Source organism: Macrotis lagotis, chromosome 1, assembly GCF_037893015.1.
Source record: "Macrotis lagotis isolate mMagLag1 chromosome 1, bilby.v1.9.chrom.fasta, whole genome shotgun sequence".
NCBI classification, from domain to species: domain Eukaryota; kingdom Metazoa; phylum Chordata; class Mammalia; order Peramelemorphia; family Peramelidae; genus Macrotis; species Macrotis lagotis.
This window is the reverse complement of record NC_133658.1, coordinates 864,356,300-864,373,237: the sequence shown is the minus strand read 5'-3', so window position 1 is coordinate 864,373,237 and position 16,938 is coordinate 864,356,300. Positions and strand designations below refer to the sequence as shown.

At 41.4% G+C, this 16,938-nt stretch overlaps 1 protein-coding gene across 1 annotated transcript in view; it reads left to right on the top strand.

Annotated features, from left to right (window-relative positions):
• Positions 1-4,857, top strand: part of ARID1A (AT-rich interaction domain 1A) — a 93,439-nt gene extending 88,582 nt beyond the window's left edge. The window contains exon 20 of the mRNA XM_074218011.1: positions 174-4,857. Within this exon, the coding sequence (XP_074074112.1) occupies positions 174-1,892 (1,719 nt within the window). The 3' untranslated portion in view covers positions 1,893-4,857. The remainder of the gene's footprint in view (positions 1-173) is intronic.
• Positions 4,858-16,938: the final 12,081 nt, after the last annotated feature.

The following is a 16,938-nucleotide window of genomic DNA, read 5'->3' as shown; positions in this document are numbered from 1 at the left end:
ATGGTTTCTGAACTGGCAGCTTGGGAAGGGAATGAGCATTTATGTAGTACCTACTGCACATCGAGTGCTTCCCAGCCACTTGTTCTGGGGCTGCCCTTGAGGGACCAGCCGCTGCAGCATTTCTTATCTGTTGTTTTTTGTCCTCTCATTGGCTCCTCTTCTTTCTATTCCAGCTGCCGGGACTGTTGGAGCTTCTTGTAGAATATTTCCGGCGTTGCTTGATTGAGATCTTTGGCATTCTGAAGGAGTATGAGGTGGGTGATCCGGGTCAGAGAACATTGCTAGATCCGGAAAGATTCAAAAAGGCCTCCAGTCCATCCCCACTGGAAGGGGAGGAAGAGGAGGGGCTTCCAAGCCCCAAGATGGAAGAGGAAGAGGAGGAGGAGGAGGAGGAGGCTGCATTTGCAGACAAGGACAAGGTGCTCTCAGAGAGCAGTGAGGAGAAGCTCATCAGCAAGTTTGACAAGCTGCCTGTCAAAATCGTGCAGAAGAATGACCCTTTTGTGGTAGACTGCTCTGACAAACTGGGCCGAGTGCAGGAGTTTGACAGTGGCCTGCTCCACTGGCGGATCGGTGGTGGGGACACTACTGAGCATATCCAGACCCACTTTGAAAGCAAAATGGAGCTGCCTGGGAGCCAGTTGCGGGAGCCCTTGCCTGTGGCTCCTCCAAAGCGGATTCCAGCAGTTGAGGGTACCCCAGGCGTGAAGGATAGGGAGGCCCCCCTGCCTGATGGCCCCTCAGAGAAGCGGATCACTGCCACCATGGATGACATGTTGTCTTCACGGCCCAGCACCCTGTCCGACGAGGGGGCCAAGAATGCAGAGACCGCCAAGGAGAGTGGCAAGTTCCCTTTTGGCATCAATCCTGTACAGAGCCACCGGAACATCAAGATCCTAGAAGATGAGCCCCACAGTAAGGATGAGACCCCACTGTGCACCCTCCTGGACTGGCAGGACTCCCTTGCCAAACGCTGCATCTGCGTCTCCAACACCATCCGGAGTCTGTCGTTTGTGCCAGGCAACGACTTTGAGATGTCTAAACACCCAGGCCTGCTGCTGATCCTAGGCAAACTCATCTTGCTGCACCATAAGCACCCGGAGCGCAAGCAAGCGCCACTGACCTACGAGAAGGAGGAGGAGCAGGACCAAGGGGTGAGCTGCAACAAAGTGGAGTGGTGGTGGGACTGCTTGGAGATGCTCCGGGAAAACACCCTGGTCACGCTTGCCAACATCTCAGGGCAACTGGACCTCTCCCCGTACCCCGAGAGCATCTGTCTGCCAGTTCTGGATGGACTCCTGCACTGGGCAGTCTGCCCTTCGGCCGAAGCCCAGGACCCCTTCCCCACCCTGGGCCCCAATGCCGTCCTCTCCCCCCAGAGACTGGTTCTGGAAACCCTCAGCAAACTCAGCATCCAAGACAACAATGTGGACCTGATCCTTGCCACGCCCCCCTTCAGTCGTCTGGAGAAGCTGTACAGCACCATGGTGCGCTTTCTCAGTGACCGAAAGAACCCGGTGTGCCGGGAGATGGCTGTGGTGCTGCTGGCCAACCTGGCCCAGGGTGACAGCCTGGCTGCCCGGGCCATCGCTGTGCAGAAGGGCAGCATCGGCAACCTGCTGGGCTTCTTGGAGGACAGCCTGGCTGCCACCCAGTTCCAGCAGAGCCAGGCCAGCCTTCTGCACATGCAGAATCCTCCCTTTGAGCCCACCAGCGTGGACATGATGCGCCGGGCGGCCCGGGCGCTGCTCGCCCTGGCCAAGGTGGACGAGAACCACTCGGAGTTCACGTTGTACGAGTCACGGCTGCTGGACATCTCAGTGTCGCCGTTGATGAACTCCTTGGTCTCACAAGTCATTTGTGATGTACTGTTTTTAATTGGCCAGTCATGACAGCCGTGGGATGGACACCTCCCCTGTGTGTGTGTGCGTGCGTGGAGAACTTAGAAACTGACTGTTGTCCTTTATTTATGCAAAACCACCTCAGAATCCAGCCCGCCCTGCGCTGTCCTGCTTCTCCCTGGGGGAAATCTTTCCTGCCTCTCTCCTCCTACCCCTTCCCCTCCTCCTCCTCCTTCTCCCCCCCCCCCCACTCCCCCCCCACCCTACTCAAGAAGACAGAGTTCTGCCTACATAGAAGACTTTTTTTTATTTTAACCAAAGTTACTGTCGTTTACAGTGAGTTTGGGGAAAAAACAAATAAAATAACGGCTCGCCCAGTTCTTGCATCGATGGGACGCCATCTTTCATAACTGTTTTTAATGGTAAAAAAAAAATAGAAAAAAAAACACAAAAACTCTGAAGGACAAAAAAAAGGTGACTGCTGAACTGTGTGTGGTTTCTTGTTGTACATTCACAATCTTGCAGGAGCCAAGAAGTTACCAGTTGTGAACAGACCCTGTTCAATGGAGAGGCCTGTGCAGTAGAGTGTAGGACCTTCATGTACTGTACTGTACACCTTATACTGTAAACATACTGTAATAATGTCTCACATTGACAAAAGAGAAAACGCTGGATCAGCAGCAAGCTGTAGTTTTTAAAAATGTTTTTAGTTAAACGTTGAGGAGAAAAAAAAAGGCTTTTCCCCCAAAGTATCATGTGTGAACCTACAACACCCTGACCTCTTTCTCTTCCTCCTTGATTGTATGAATAACCCTGAGATCACCTCTTAGAACTGGTTTTAACCTTTAGCCGCACTGCCCTGCGCAGTGGCTGCGTGTGTATATAGATGACGTTGTACATTGCACATACCCTCTGGAGCCCCACAGTTTGGTCCCTAGCCACACCCCTGCCCTTCTCCTTTAGAGTATGACGAGTTATAACAAGTTGGTGACCTGCCCAAAGCGAGACACAATTATTTAATCTCTTGCCAGACATCTCTCCGCTTGGAGGTGATGCTGTACAGGTCTCTGTGTAAAAAGTCATTGCTGTCTCAGCAGCCAATCAACTTATAGTTTATTTTTTCCTGGTTTTTTTTTTTGTTTTTGTTTTGTTTTGTTTTCTTTCTAATCGAGGTGTGAAAAAGTTCTAGGTTCAGTTGAAGTTCCTGATGAAGAAACACAATTGAGATTTTTTCAGTGATAAATTCTGCATATTTGTATTTCAAACAATGTAGCTAAAAACTTGATGTAAATTCCTCCTTTTTTTCCTTTTTTGGCTTAATGAATATCATTTATTCAGTATGAAATCTTTATACTATATGTTCCACGTGTTAAGAATAAATGTACATTAAATCTTGGTAAGATGTTTGTAAGGGTTTTTATTTTCTACCAAATGGTCACTCTGCTAAGTAGCCTTCTTCATTAGGAAACTGAGATTCTACATTTTCTTGTTTCTTTATCCTTCTAAGGAGCAAAGAGGAATCAACAAACATCAAAATGCAGGGCAACATGTATGAAAAATGAAGTCTCACAGTCCTCAGGAATTTGTCTATTACATCAGTGGATTTAGAACTGAGGGAGACCTTCAAGATTTATTTAATTGGGAGCCGGCTAGGTGGTCCAGTGGATAGAGCACTGGCCTTGGAGTCAGGAGTACCTGAGTTCAAATCCAACCTCAGACACTTAATAGTTACCTAGCTGTGTGACCTTGGGCAAGCTACTTAACCCCATTTGCCTTGCCAAAAAGAAAAAAGATTATTTAATTCCATCCCCTTTATCAAAGATGATGACAAATCAGGCTCAGTAGATCTGCCTAAAGCTAGAATTTGAACTCAGATCTTGGGGACTACCAAACTCTGCTCATAGGCTGTGCTGTCTCCTCCATGAGGATAAGACATGTAAATGTAAAATGTGAAGGGGAAGCAGGATATTAGCAAAGACATAGAGGAGCTGGCCCCTGGGAGTAAGAGAAGCATGGCAGCTGGTCGAGGAAAGTGGTGGCATTTCAGATAGGAGGAGGTCAGGGAATAGCTAGCTAGTGGTCCAGTCTGGCTGAACCCTGGAGGACCCAAGAGTGGAGAGGTATGAAGGCATCTAGGGATGTTTGAGCAAAGAGCTTGAAAAAAATATAGAAGGGGAGAGAAATGGAGCTTTTTTTTTTTTGAAACCCTGAAAAAGAGAATTTGAGAGGAGCCACTGGGAAAGAAAACTTTCAAGCATAGTTATAGTTTGTTTTTGTAGCACATTATAGTTGGACAAACATTAATAACCTATCTTGGAAAGGTATAGCCACCTGTGAGGTGGGTAGGATGAGAAATTTACCCACTCTTCTCATTAGAAAGCATAGGACTGTGGCTAGTCCCAGGTTCAATCAGTCAAGGAATTGATACTGTATCCCCTGTGTGCTGCAGTGTAAACCTTCATATAGCCATTAGGGAAAAGCAGAACTGGAACCCAAGATTCCAAGGCTACTACTCTATCCACTATATGCAATGTTGCAATATCACTTTTAGAATGGATGCTCCAATGTTATCAAGACAGAACTAGAACTGGCCAGCAATTTTTGTATCCAGTGGTTCCATGTGCTCAGTTTGTGAATCTAATCTAGCTGACAAACATTTATTAACCACCTACTGTATGGTTTTGCAAAGGAAGACAATACCTGCTGTCAAGGAACTGGAATTCTAATGGACAACTTGCAAACAAGATATGTTGGAGATAATCACCAGGAGAAGGTACTAACATTAAGGACCTGGAAAAGTTTAGTGAAAGGAGGATTTTAGCTGAGATGGAAAGGAAATCAGAAGCTAGAGATGAGGAAATACTAGGCTTGGGGGAGAGGGGGAGGAGAGAGCCAATTAAAAATGCAGAGAATTTGGCGACAGAGTCTTGTGCGAACGGAGGGTTGTGCCACTTATATAGCTGGGGTCAGTAAAGTAGAAGAAAACTAGAAAAGGGCGGCTAGGTGGCGCAGTGGATAGAGTACTGGCCCTAGAGTCGGGAGTACCTGAGTTCTAATCCAGCCTCAGACACTTGGCTGTGTGGCCTTGGGCAAGCCAGTTAACCCCACTGCCTTTTCGAAAAGAAAAAAGAAAAAGGTAGCATGGGGCTAGGTTATACTGAGAGCTTCAATAATAATAGCAGTTATAAAATACTTTAGTTTCTAGGCACTGTGCTAAACTCTGTAATTATTTGATTTGATCCTCTCACCCTGAGAGGTTAAGAGGCTGTTATCTTTCTTTTGCAGAGGTAGAAACTGAGGCAATGAGTTAGATTTTTTTAAGTGACTTGTCCAGGGTCACCAGCTAAATGAAAATGTCCAAGGTCAGATGTAAATTCAGCTCTTGCTGACACCAAGCCCAGGACCACCTCCAAACAGAAAATTTTGTATTTGCTCCTAGAGGTAATGGGGACCCAGACTTTGTTCTGAGTAAAACAAAAATAGTATCTGCCTTTCTAAATGGCTTTGGGCAGAGAAAATTCATGTGAACATTACAAAATAGAACATCTGACTGATGGAAAGTTACTGTGTCTCTCCCAGAAAAAGAGTAGGCTTGTGACTTGTTGTGGAGTCAAGGGATAGAATAATTTCTATTCCCTTTTATGCAGCTTGGTCTAACTCCCCAGTTTATGAATAACATAGCCATTCATTCTCTTGAGCCCCCTTTAGAATACAGTCCCAACAGAGCAGCCTCTGACTTCTTCCCTGGGCCAGCCAATAAGGTTTCTAGTCAGGTGGTTTGGGCCAACTCTTTATTAAACTCAAGCTGTGGGCTTCCAGATCCAACCCAAGAAAAAGACAAGACAGACTGAACACTTAATGTTTCATCGCCCTCTTTTCTTCTTGGGCCCCATTTGGAGGATCCGGTTTGGTTCTGGATGACATATTTTGGAAAGGACTGGCAAGATGTTGGGTAACCAGAATGATCTTGCAGAGAATAGAGTGAGCCTTCCAACTGATTGCTAGATGCTCACCTGTGGCAGATGATGTAAAGAAGATGCCCATCCACAATTTCAGGTTGGAATGAAAGAAGACCCAGATCATAGGATCCTGGCTCTATAACAGGAAGGCCTTTGAAAAGCCTTCACTTCCCCCAAAAAGTTCAACACTTCCCCCCCTCCCCCACTCATTTTGTAGATGAGAAAACTACTTGTCCAAGGATATTTGGGTAATAAGCTTTAGCTGTGGGATTTAAGTCCAACAGTATTAGGCATCCTGCACTATGGGTTGGGGATCCAAAGTATGAAACCATTCCCATTCTCAGTCAGTTAGCATTGATTAATCATAGGTAAGTGCTGCTGATCCATACAGTGGCTCATAATCTACTAGCAGCAAACTACTTTGGATAAACAAGTGAAGGGCAGAAAGAAGCAACCGAGAGAAGAGTTGGGATTGGGAAAGACTTCCTGGACAAGATGGGATTTTAGTGGGATCTGAAGGAAGCCAGGAAATAGAGCATTCCAGGAACAAGGAACAGCCAGAGAAAATGGCTGGAGCTAAGAGACGAGTATTTTGTCTGAGGAACTGCAAGGTGGACTAGAATTTTTGGGTTTAAGGAGATTGGAAAGAGGAGGGGGTATGAGGGTCTTTGAATGCCAGAGGAGTATATATTTGATCTTGAAGACGATAGTGTGTCACTGGAATTTTGGGGGGTGGGGTGGGAGGGAGGATATGTATGGTCAGATCAGACCTGCATTTTAGGACCATCAGTGGGGAAATAGTTGAGGAAGTCAGATCCACTAACAGGCTAGTGCAATAGTCCTGGTGTTAGGGGATATTGGGTTGAACCAGAGTGGTGGAGGCATCAGGAGGGAAGGAGGATTTTTGGAGAGATGTATAAAAAGTAAAATCTGCATATCTTGATTAGATACAGAAGTGGGGGGGTGTAGGTAAGAGAGATAAGGAGTCAAGGATGCCACCTAAGTTTTGAGCCTGCTTGATTGGGAGGATGGTGGTGCCCTTGAACATATTAGGAAAGCCAGATCCTAAAGACCCACAATGAAAAATACTGTCCACTTCCAGAAAGAGAACTGATGAACTCTGAGTGCAGATTGAAGCTTAGTTTTTAAACTTTTATTTTTTAACCTTATTTCTCTGTGTGTGCATGCATGCATGTATGTTTTACAACATGGCTAATATGAAAATGTTTTGTATTTCACATGTAGGGAGTGGAAAAGAGAAATTTGGAACTCAAATTTTTAAGAAAATGAATGTTAATTTTTTTACATATAATTAGGAAATATTTAATGAAAGAATTTTTTTTAAATAAAGTAATAGGGAGGTAGGAAGGAGGGCTTTAGTGGGAGAATTCATGAGTTTTGCTTTAGATATGTCAAGTTTAAGATGTCTACTGGACCCCTAGTTCTAGATGTCTGAAAAGCAGTTAGAAATGTGGATTAGAGATCATCAGAGTGGCTAGCGTAGGATAGGTAGATCTGGGCAGCATAGAGGTAATAATTAAATCCATGGGAATTGATGAGATCATCAAGTGAACTAGTAGAGAGAGAGAAGAGAAGTTCTGTCTAGGAGAGAACTCTGAGGACATCTATGTTAAAGGGTGGGATCTGGGTGAGAATCCAGTAAAGAGGACTGAGAAAGAAAGGAGAGTCTAGTGTCCTAGGTGAGAATAATAAGGAGGAAATGGTGGTCAACAGTCTGCAGTCAAAGATGCATAGCAGTCAAGGAGAATAAGGATGAAGACAAACTATTGAATTTGGTAATTTACAGATAACTTTGTTAATTTGGTCATTTTGGAGAGACCAAAAGAAACTCAAAGAACTATTTTATTGAGGAAAATAATAGCTCAAAAGAAACATAAGATGCACAAATTTAAAACCATCTCCACTCCAAATATTCCAATAGACCATTTATTTTAAAATTGAATGTTAAAATTGTTTTAAAGTGTGTTGGACCACACACCAAGTTAAGATCAAAATGGCTACTTGATTTAGACATAAAGGAAGATACATAAGCAAATTAGGAGATCAAGGAATACCTATGGTAGAGCCTTCCAAGCTCATACTGGTCTGATCAGCCACAGTCAGGGACACTCTACCTTGACCCCAACACAGTGATGTCATTTTTGGTCCTCTTTGAGAGCAAAAGACAACAACCCATCAATCAACCAATTGATTTCAGGTCTTGTGATTCCTCATTCCACTTTGCCTCCCTTGAAGGAACTTGAAGCTCTGAGATTCTAGAATTCCAAATGGAAAAAAAACTTTGGAACTTTGCAAAGTGCCACTCTATGGTCTATGTATCAACAAATAAATTTTTTCCAGAAAAAAAAAATTAGGGGACAAATATATATAAAAGACTGGAGGCCCTATGGCAGATCTTCAATGCCCAGAAATGGTTCCTACTACTGAATTCTGGTTTTCCTCCAACTAATTCATTTTCTAATGTGAGAAAGAGTAATATTTCCCACATATTCTCCAACATTTATCATTTTCCTTTTCTGTCATATTAACCAATCTGATAGCTGTGAGCATACCTCATAGGCATACCTCAGAGCTGTTTAATTTGTATTTCTCTAATCAATAGTGATTTAGAGCATTTTTCCATCGAAAAATGGCCTGTTCCATTTATCAACTGGAGAATGACTTAAATTATTATAAATTTGACTCGATTCTCTATATATTTGAGAAATGAGGTCTTTATCAGAAACACTTGCTAAAAGTTGTTTTTTGTTTTTTAGGTTTTTGCAAGGCAAATGGGGTTAAGTGGCTTGCCCAAGGCCACACAGCTAGGTAACTATTAAGTGTCTGAGACCAGATTTGAACCCAGGTACTCCTGGCTCCAAGGCTGGTGCTTTATCCACTATGCCACCTAGCCGCCCCTAAAAGTTGTTTTCAAGCTTTCTGCTTTCCTTCTAATTTTGATTACATTGGTTTTGTTTTTGTAAAACCTTTTTGATTTAATGTAATCAAAATTATCTATTTTGTATTTTATAATGTCCTTCTCTATCTTGTTTGATCATAAATTCTTCCCTTCTCCATATATTTGAGAGGTAAATTATTCCTTGATCTCTTTATTTGCTTATGTTAACTCCCTTTATGTCTAAATCAAGTAGCCATTTTGATCTTACCTTGGTATGTGGTACAACATACTTTAAAAAAATTATTTAGCATTTTATTTTTTCCCAGGTACATGTAAAACAATTGCAACATTCAGTTTTAAAAATTTTGAGTTCCAAATTCTCTTCCTTCCTCCTCAACCCCTCACTAAAGAAGCAAGCAATTTGATTTAGGTTATACATGTATAGTAATGCAAAATATATTTCCGTAATTGTTGTGTATGATGTACTTTTGGGGGGTGGGGATTTTTGCAAGGCAGTGGGGTTAAGTGACTTTCCCAAGGTCACATAGCTAAGTATTAGGTGTCTGAGGCCCAATTTGAACTTAGCTCCTCCTGACTCCAGGACTGGTGCTCTAGCTGCCCCTGACTTAAATTTAATCTAAAATAACATTTTCTACATCATTTTTCTAAATCTAGACCAGTGAAATCAAACTCAGATAGAAACAGGGTCACTAACCCTTGCAAGTGCCTTGGAAAACCATATATTAACATTCTCTATGCTTTATTATATTTTTGTTTGTTCTATTACATGCTTCCCAATTACATTTTAATCTGATTTGAGCTATATTTGGAATTGTTTTTGTTCTGTTTGTAATCTACTACAATTTAGTTGACACTGCTAGTTTAGACAATTCACAAAACAATCAAACACTTCTGTTGAAATTTAAATGCTCACCCTCAAAATCTAATAATGGTTCTTCAAAGTCAATGTTGGAACTGACTTTAGCATTCTCCAGATAGGTGTGGGGAAATTGTGAGGATAATAGTGCCAGATATGGAGTTAGAAGACATCATTTCAAATCTGCTAATTATTATGTGACTTTGGGCAATCATTTTCCTTTTTGGGACCTCAAAATTCTTCTCTGTAAAATAAAATCAGTGGATTAGATGGTCCAAAGGTTCTCTTCTTCCAGGTCTAAATCCCTTAATCTTCCAGTAATTTTCCATGCTTGCACAGGGAGAATTCCTGCTGGATTGAAGAAGGGTAAATGTTGCCCCAACATTCAAAATCAGGGAAATGACTGGAATAATATACAGATTGTAGACCAGATCAGTGAGTTTGACTGATTCCTGAATAAATTCCAGAACCTGATTTAAAAGGATTTTTAAAAGTAAATAATGATCACAGGGAGTCTGCAGGGCTTTATCAGAAGACTAACTTCATTTTCTTTTTTGATAGGCTTATTAGTCTGAGGAAGGTCATGGATATTCACCTTACCTAAATTTCAACTGAACATTTGAAAAAGTCTCTCTTATAATCCTTGTGGAAAAAATGGAGAGATGGGCTTAAATGATCCTCCAGGTAGGTATGTTCAGAACCAATTAAATGGCCTAACACAAAGATTTGTCATTTACTTTCTTAACAAATATGGTAGGTACTATGCTAACTCTGAAAATGCAAAGAAAATTCTCTGTCCCTCAAGGGGCTCATAATCTTCTTAGAAGGAGAAAGAGTCAACTGGTATGGAATCAGAGAGCCTATATTAAAATCCCTTTTCTACCTTTAGACCTACCCACTTCTACCAGTATGAACAAGACAAATCAGAATCTCTCTGGGCCTTGATTTCCTTATTTCTAAAATTAAAGATTTGCCTGATATGATCTCTAAATCCATGATCCTATATACCAACTTGAAAAGAGGTTTCTAGTAAAGTGCTCCAGGGATTCATGCTTGACCTTTGGGCTATTTTAGAATTTTTTTTTTTAATCATTATCTTAGATGGGTTTTCAGAGTGTGGTCCAGGGCAGCTAGGTGGCGCAGTGGATAGAGCACTGGCCTTGAAGTCAAGAGTACCTGGGTTCAAATCCAACCTCAGACACTTAATAATTACCTAGCCCTGTGGCCTTGGGCAAGCCACTTAACCCCATGGCCTTGAAAAATCTAAGAAAAAAAAAAGAGTGTGGTCCAGAGAGTCCCTGAGACCCTTTTAGAAGAATACATGAGGGATCAAAACTATTTTTATAATAATACTAAGATGTTTTTGCTTATTAAAATATTGTTTCTTTTTCCAATGATTTTCTTCACATACTTTAACCCAAATTACATATCATTGCAACAGACTGAATATAGAAACAGAAAAATCAAGCTATCTTCTCTTAAGGCAGACATTAAGGAGATTTGCATAAGTCTGTAACACAATGCTACTCTTTTCACTAAATATTTTTGTTTTGGAAACTATAGCTATTTTTCTCTTTTTAATTATTTTATCGATATTTTCTGTTTCTTACATCATTGTGACTATCCCAAGTATCTCTCCTTATCCCTCAAAACCATGTCATATGACAATTGATCAATACACTGAAAAAAGGTCCAAAATAAGGGGCAGCTAGGTGGTTCAGTGGATAGAGCACCAGCCCTAGAGTCAGGAGGACCTGAGTTCAATCGGGCTTGAGACACTTAATAATTACTTAGCTGTGTGACCTTGGGCAAATCACTTGACCCTATTGGCTTAAATAAACAAAATGAAACAAAAAAGGTCCAAAATATTTGAAATGTATAACACCTATGGACCTCTAATATAGTTAGCTTTCTTTTTAAAAAATGTAGTTATGTTAACTTACAATGAATTTATTATTGTTGTTTTAAGTGAATTAATACATATTTGTAAATTATGTTGCAATTTTCAATACAGTAAATATCAGTAGATAAAAGTCATGTAAACACAACTTATTTGGTGTTCTCAATAATTTGTGAGAGTTTAAAGTGATTCTGTTACCAAAATGTTTGAGAATTGACTTAAATAAAGGAACAAGTAGCATGTTTATCAAATTTATGGACAACAAAACTAGGAGGTATAGCTAATTGGGGTCATCTAGAATTATATCATGGACCTTAGGGAACCATCTAGTTTACCCTGTTCCCATTTTACAGACGAAGAATATGAGAACTGGGGTGGCTAGGTGGCCTGGGGCAGCTAGGTGACACAGTGGATAGAGTACTGGCCCTAGAATTCAAATCTGGCCTCGACACTTAATAATTGCCTAGCTGTGTGGCCTTGGGCAAGCCACTTAACCCCATCTGCCTTGCAAAAACCTAAAAAAAAAAAAAAATTAATGTGAAGTTTTATACTTAAATTTTTAAAAAATCAACTTTCCAAATGCAATCTGGGGCAAGATATGGCTATAGAGAAGCTACCCTGAAAGAGATATTAGGATTCTATTGAATAGATTAATATGTCAATAGTGTGATATGACAGCCAAAAGAAATGTCATAAGGGGTTTCTAGATGGTAAAGTGGCTAGAGCAATGTATTGGGAGTCAAAAGGACCTGAGTTCATCTTTGGCTTCAGTCATTTACTATGTAACCCTGGTTGAATCACTTAGTCTTCTAAAAAAAATAAAACAAAAAAACAAAAGCAAAAATGAAATAAAATGAAATAAGCCCCTAGGAGGAATGAAGTCCATAGACATTCTTCTGTATTTAATCTTGATCCAGAGTATAGTGTTTAATTCTAGACACCATATCTTTGGAAGCTCACATTGCAACAATTCACATTTATATGATCTCTTTAGGGTTCACAAAGCTCTTTTCATACACTATCTCATTTTGTTCTCACAATAACCTGTGAGGGAGATGCCCATTTTATAGGTTGAAGAAAAGAGGAGAGATTAAGTGGCTGGCCCAGGGTCACACCAATAGGAAGCTTGGGAAGCTGAATTCCAAATCAAGATTTTGGGACTCCAGTCCATGTTCTTAAGCTGAACTGTGTCCACATGAAGGAAATCAGGGATGATGGAAGGTCTCAACCTGCCTCTAGTTGAGACACTAGAAAAGAGAAGACAGAAGAGTCAGGGTAGCTGTTTTAAAGTATTGGAAGGTTTGTTCTCCTTGGTCTCAGAGAGCCAATCCAGGTGGAACCGTCTTAGAGAAGTCCTTCTCAACGAAAGCTTCAAGCAAACTTTGAATGACTTGCTAGTTGTATCTGAGAGGACATTCTTGTTCAGGTCGGGGTTGACAAAGGAATTTCTGAGGCTTTTCCAACTGTGGAACCTTAAACCTAGGAAGGTATGGTGCAAAAAGAATGTAACTTCAGTTTCTTTGCCTGATCAAAAGGGCTAAAGAGGGCTATCACTGTATGATTATGATCAGAGGAGATACACAGAATTTTCTCTCCAGGACTTTTCCTTGGTATAATCAGCAGTCAGCTGTTGAATACCTACTGAATGCTGAGCCTAGGCAGGGGGAGAAACTGAGGCAAGTGTTAAATAACCAAAAGTTTATTTGAATACACATTAAAAGAATGTCTTAATAACATTAATAAGTATAAATGATAAACTCTAAGAGGGTAGAACCTTTGTCTTATTAAATAAATGTCAACAATTATTAAGAACCTACTATGTGTCAGATACTACTCATAAAGGGCAAAAAAGGAAACAGTCCTTGCCCTCATTAAGCTTCTATTCTTCTGAAGGAATAATAGTTCATTAATGTTTACAAAGTATTCTATTAGCTATTATCTTATTTGATTGCATTTTAAAGATGATGAATTAAAAATAAGATAAATAGCAGAGTTAGGATTTGAACCCAGCAGATACAATGCTGCTTTATAGCTCTTTACAACTATCATTGATCTTTTTTTTTTCTTATTCAGGTGTATTGCACACAGTTGGTTCTTATCCTTTGTTATCAAAGAAGACCAAAATGACATCACTATATTCTGGTGTATTGCACACAGTAGGCACTGTTGTTGAATGTGTAAGGGAAAAAGTGGTGTGATATCTGCCCCTCCACTCACCCTCCCATATTGATGTTTGCAGAATACTTTACAAATGTTATTTCATTTGAATTTACAGCAGTATTGTTATGCCTCTTTTATACATGAGGAAATTGAGGCAGACAGAAATTAAAGTGAATTGCCTAGGGCCACACGGCTGGTAAGTGAGACTAGATTTGAACTCAGGTCTTCCAGACTCCTGTTTATTTACCTGTCTGCAGTCACAGAAGGTCCAGACTGTAATCACCAAGTACTAATGAGATGTTAAATAATTGTAAAAGATGAGCCTCTGTCCTGATAGAAGACTCTTCTGACTGAAGCAGAAGAGAATACCATTGGCTAGGGAAATTTAGCCACATCCGGGAGGCTTTAAAAGGTAAGCTCTAGGGGACTCAGATCTTTGAGGCTAGCTAGACTGCAAGCACAAGCTACCTGTGAAGATGTGGGATAGGAACAGGAGGGAATTTCTCTCCCCTCCTTGACTTCTTCCCCCCCCCCCCCCCCCCCCCCCCCCCCCCCCCGCCTCTGGAGTTCTGAGGGGACTACACACTGGAGAATGATAGTCCAAGGAGGAGGCAGCTTCCAGGGACAGTCAAGAGTCATTCAAGAGTCTTTGATCTCATTTTTCATTTGAGGGTTGAATAAATGAAATTAAGGTAATATAAAGTGGGGGGATTTCAGAATAAAGATTTCCTTCTGGTGCTGTCTTTGGGGATTTGTGGCCTAGACTCTTAAATACAGTATGGCACAGGGATCAATAGCACTAGATTTGGAGAGTCAGAAGGTCTGGCTTGGAGTCGCTGCTCCTGGGCCAAGTCTATTCCTTTTGGTGGCCACGGTTTCTTCCTCCAAAATAAGAGGATCAAACTGGTCTGTCACTTCCAGCTCTAAAAGCTTATGATTCTCAACCCAGCTCCACTACTTCCTAGCTGTGTGACCTTGAGTCAGAATAGATGATCTCGAAGGTCCCTGGCAACTCGAGCATCATCACGTTCCTAGAAAGCATTGCACCACTACCTCCTGCACTGATGTGAACTGAAATGGGAAAAAGCCAGATAAGACTGCAGGATCTTGGAGGTCCTGGCATGTAGGGGTCTGGAGAGCCATAGATTAGCTTCCTACGGAGAGTGACTGGGCTGTGCAGGTCTCTCGGGGATTCCTGGGTCCCAGCTGCATCCATCTTAGCTGCTAAATCTAAAGGGTAAAAGTAGAAAGAGCAATCTCATCTCCTTTTGGTAGCCTTCAGCCTTCAGGTTTCCAATCTGCTCCAAGCATCATTTCCCTATCTTGCTACTTAAGTGATAGCCAGGAGATGAAACAGGAAACAGAGCAGAAGGGTAATGGGGTGGGTAGTAGAGAAGGAAAGAGAAATAATGAGGGGATCTGAGGCACAGCTACCTTAACAAAAGTCACAGGCTTTTGTACCCCCACCAAGTAACTCCTGTCTCTTTTGTAAACAGATCATTAAGGGAATGGCACCCTGAAGACTAACTTTTCCTTTCAATGGACAAACATAACAAGGGCTATTCATTGTAAATAATGTTTCTAAGGAGCAATGTGTTTGGAGGCTAGTCTTTGAATCAGGAAGACCTGGGTTGAAGCCATGCCTCCGGCATGGACTGCCTATGTAATCCTAGGCACATCACGTAACCATTCTGAGTCTGCAGCCATTCTCCAAGATCAGAAGTTATAAATGAATTGTAGGTCTGCATCCAAGTATAATAACAATAGTTGTCCTTAATTCAAAGACAACCACACCAACCAGGTTGATGGTGATATGGGTTGCACACTGTTTATTATAGTGAGAGGTATATTGTGCAAATCCATCCTTTTCACTTGCCTCTTCCAGAACCATTACACCCTATGGCCTGATAAGAAACATGTTGATTATGATTTCCCCTCCTATATCAGAGAGGTACCTCGGTGCTCCAGCACTATGTCAGTATGTGATACCTAGTGACAAAGTATGGTAACCCACAATGGACTAATCATTAGAATGGCCTTTCCTCTCAGACCTTCAACCAAATTCCTCGCAGAACCCAAAGACCCTGGTTTCCTGGAAGCTGCCTGGCGGGTCATGGGAACAATGCCGATAGAATACCAGTTGGCATCCTTTATGGTTGGAACTCCCGACAGTATTTGATTGTCTTTGAAGTTCCAACTTTCTTTCTTGATTAATGAAAAGATTCTTGGCAAATGCTTTCACTCTGGTCCATCTTTGCACAGGTCTAAGCATTTTATTTCTTTGTAATAAATCCCCCCAGTCATCCCTCATAATCATGGCCCCAGTTCCAAAAACCAACAGAATAGAACCAAGGTCCTATGGACACGATTGACTGAGTAAATAAAGTCACCCTTATCCTGAAAGGAGAATAAGCCTCAACCAACTAATATCAAAAATTTTTTTTTATAATAATAGCTAGGGATTAAATGCTGGCAGCTAGGTGGTGAAGTAGATTGAGCAGTAGGCTTGAAATCAGGAAGATATCTTCTTGAGGTCAATCCTGACTTCAGGAACTTCCTATCTAGGTGATCCTGGTCAAGACATTTAACACTGTCTTCCTAAGTTTCCTCATCTGTAAAACTGAGCTAGAGGAGGAAATGGCAAACCACTCCTGTTTGTTTTCAAGAAAACCCTAAATGGGTCATAAAGAGCTGGACATAATTGAAAACAATAACCAACAAAGTATTTATATAGCATTTTAAGATTTGCAAAGTATTTTATATACATTAACTCATTTGATTTTCATATCCACCCTGTGAGATAAGGGCTCTTATTATCTCCTCTTTGCAGAGGAGTAAACTAAGGCTGAAAGAAGTTAAGATTTGCCCACACTTTCATAGCAAGCAAGCCCTGAGCCAGGATTTGAACTCAGGGTTTCCTTACTCCAAGTCTAACACTCTACATATTTTAAATGTGTTCCTTGGATGAACTTGAGGTTGACAGGAAGAATATTTGGATTGGCTGAAGGAACTTAGTCAAGGCCCCTGGGTCATTTATAAACCAAAAGACAAGTTCAGGTCTCAAGTTATTAGAGCATCTGACTGAGATTAGGATTCTGGAGAACAGAGAACAAGGACTCCTGAGAATTGATGGGTAGAGATGAAGGGATAGGGAGAGAAGGGAGAACTTTGGCTCTGATTTTGATCTCTCTCACCCATCCTGGCTAAAAGAGTACCTTGCAAACTTCAAAGGGTCCAGTGGACCCTTTTTACCTTCCCATTTAATGTCTAAGGGTCATCCTCTGGGAGAACAACCATTCACG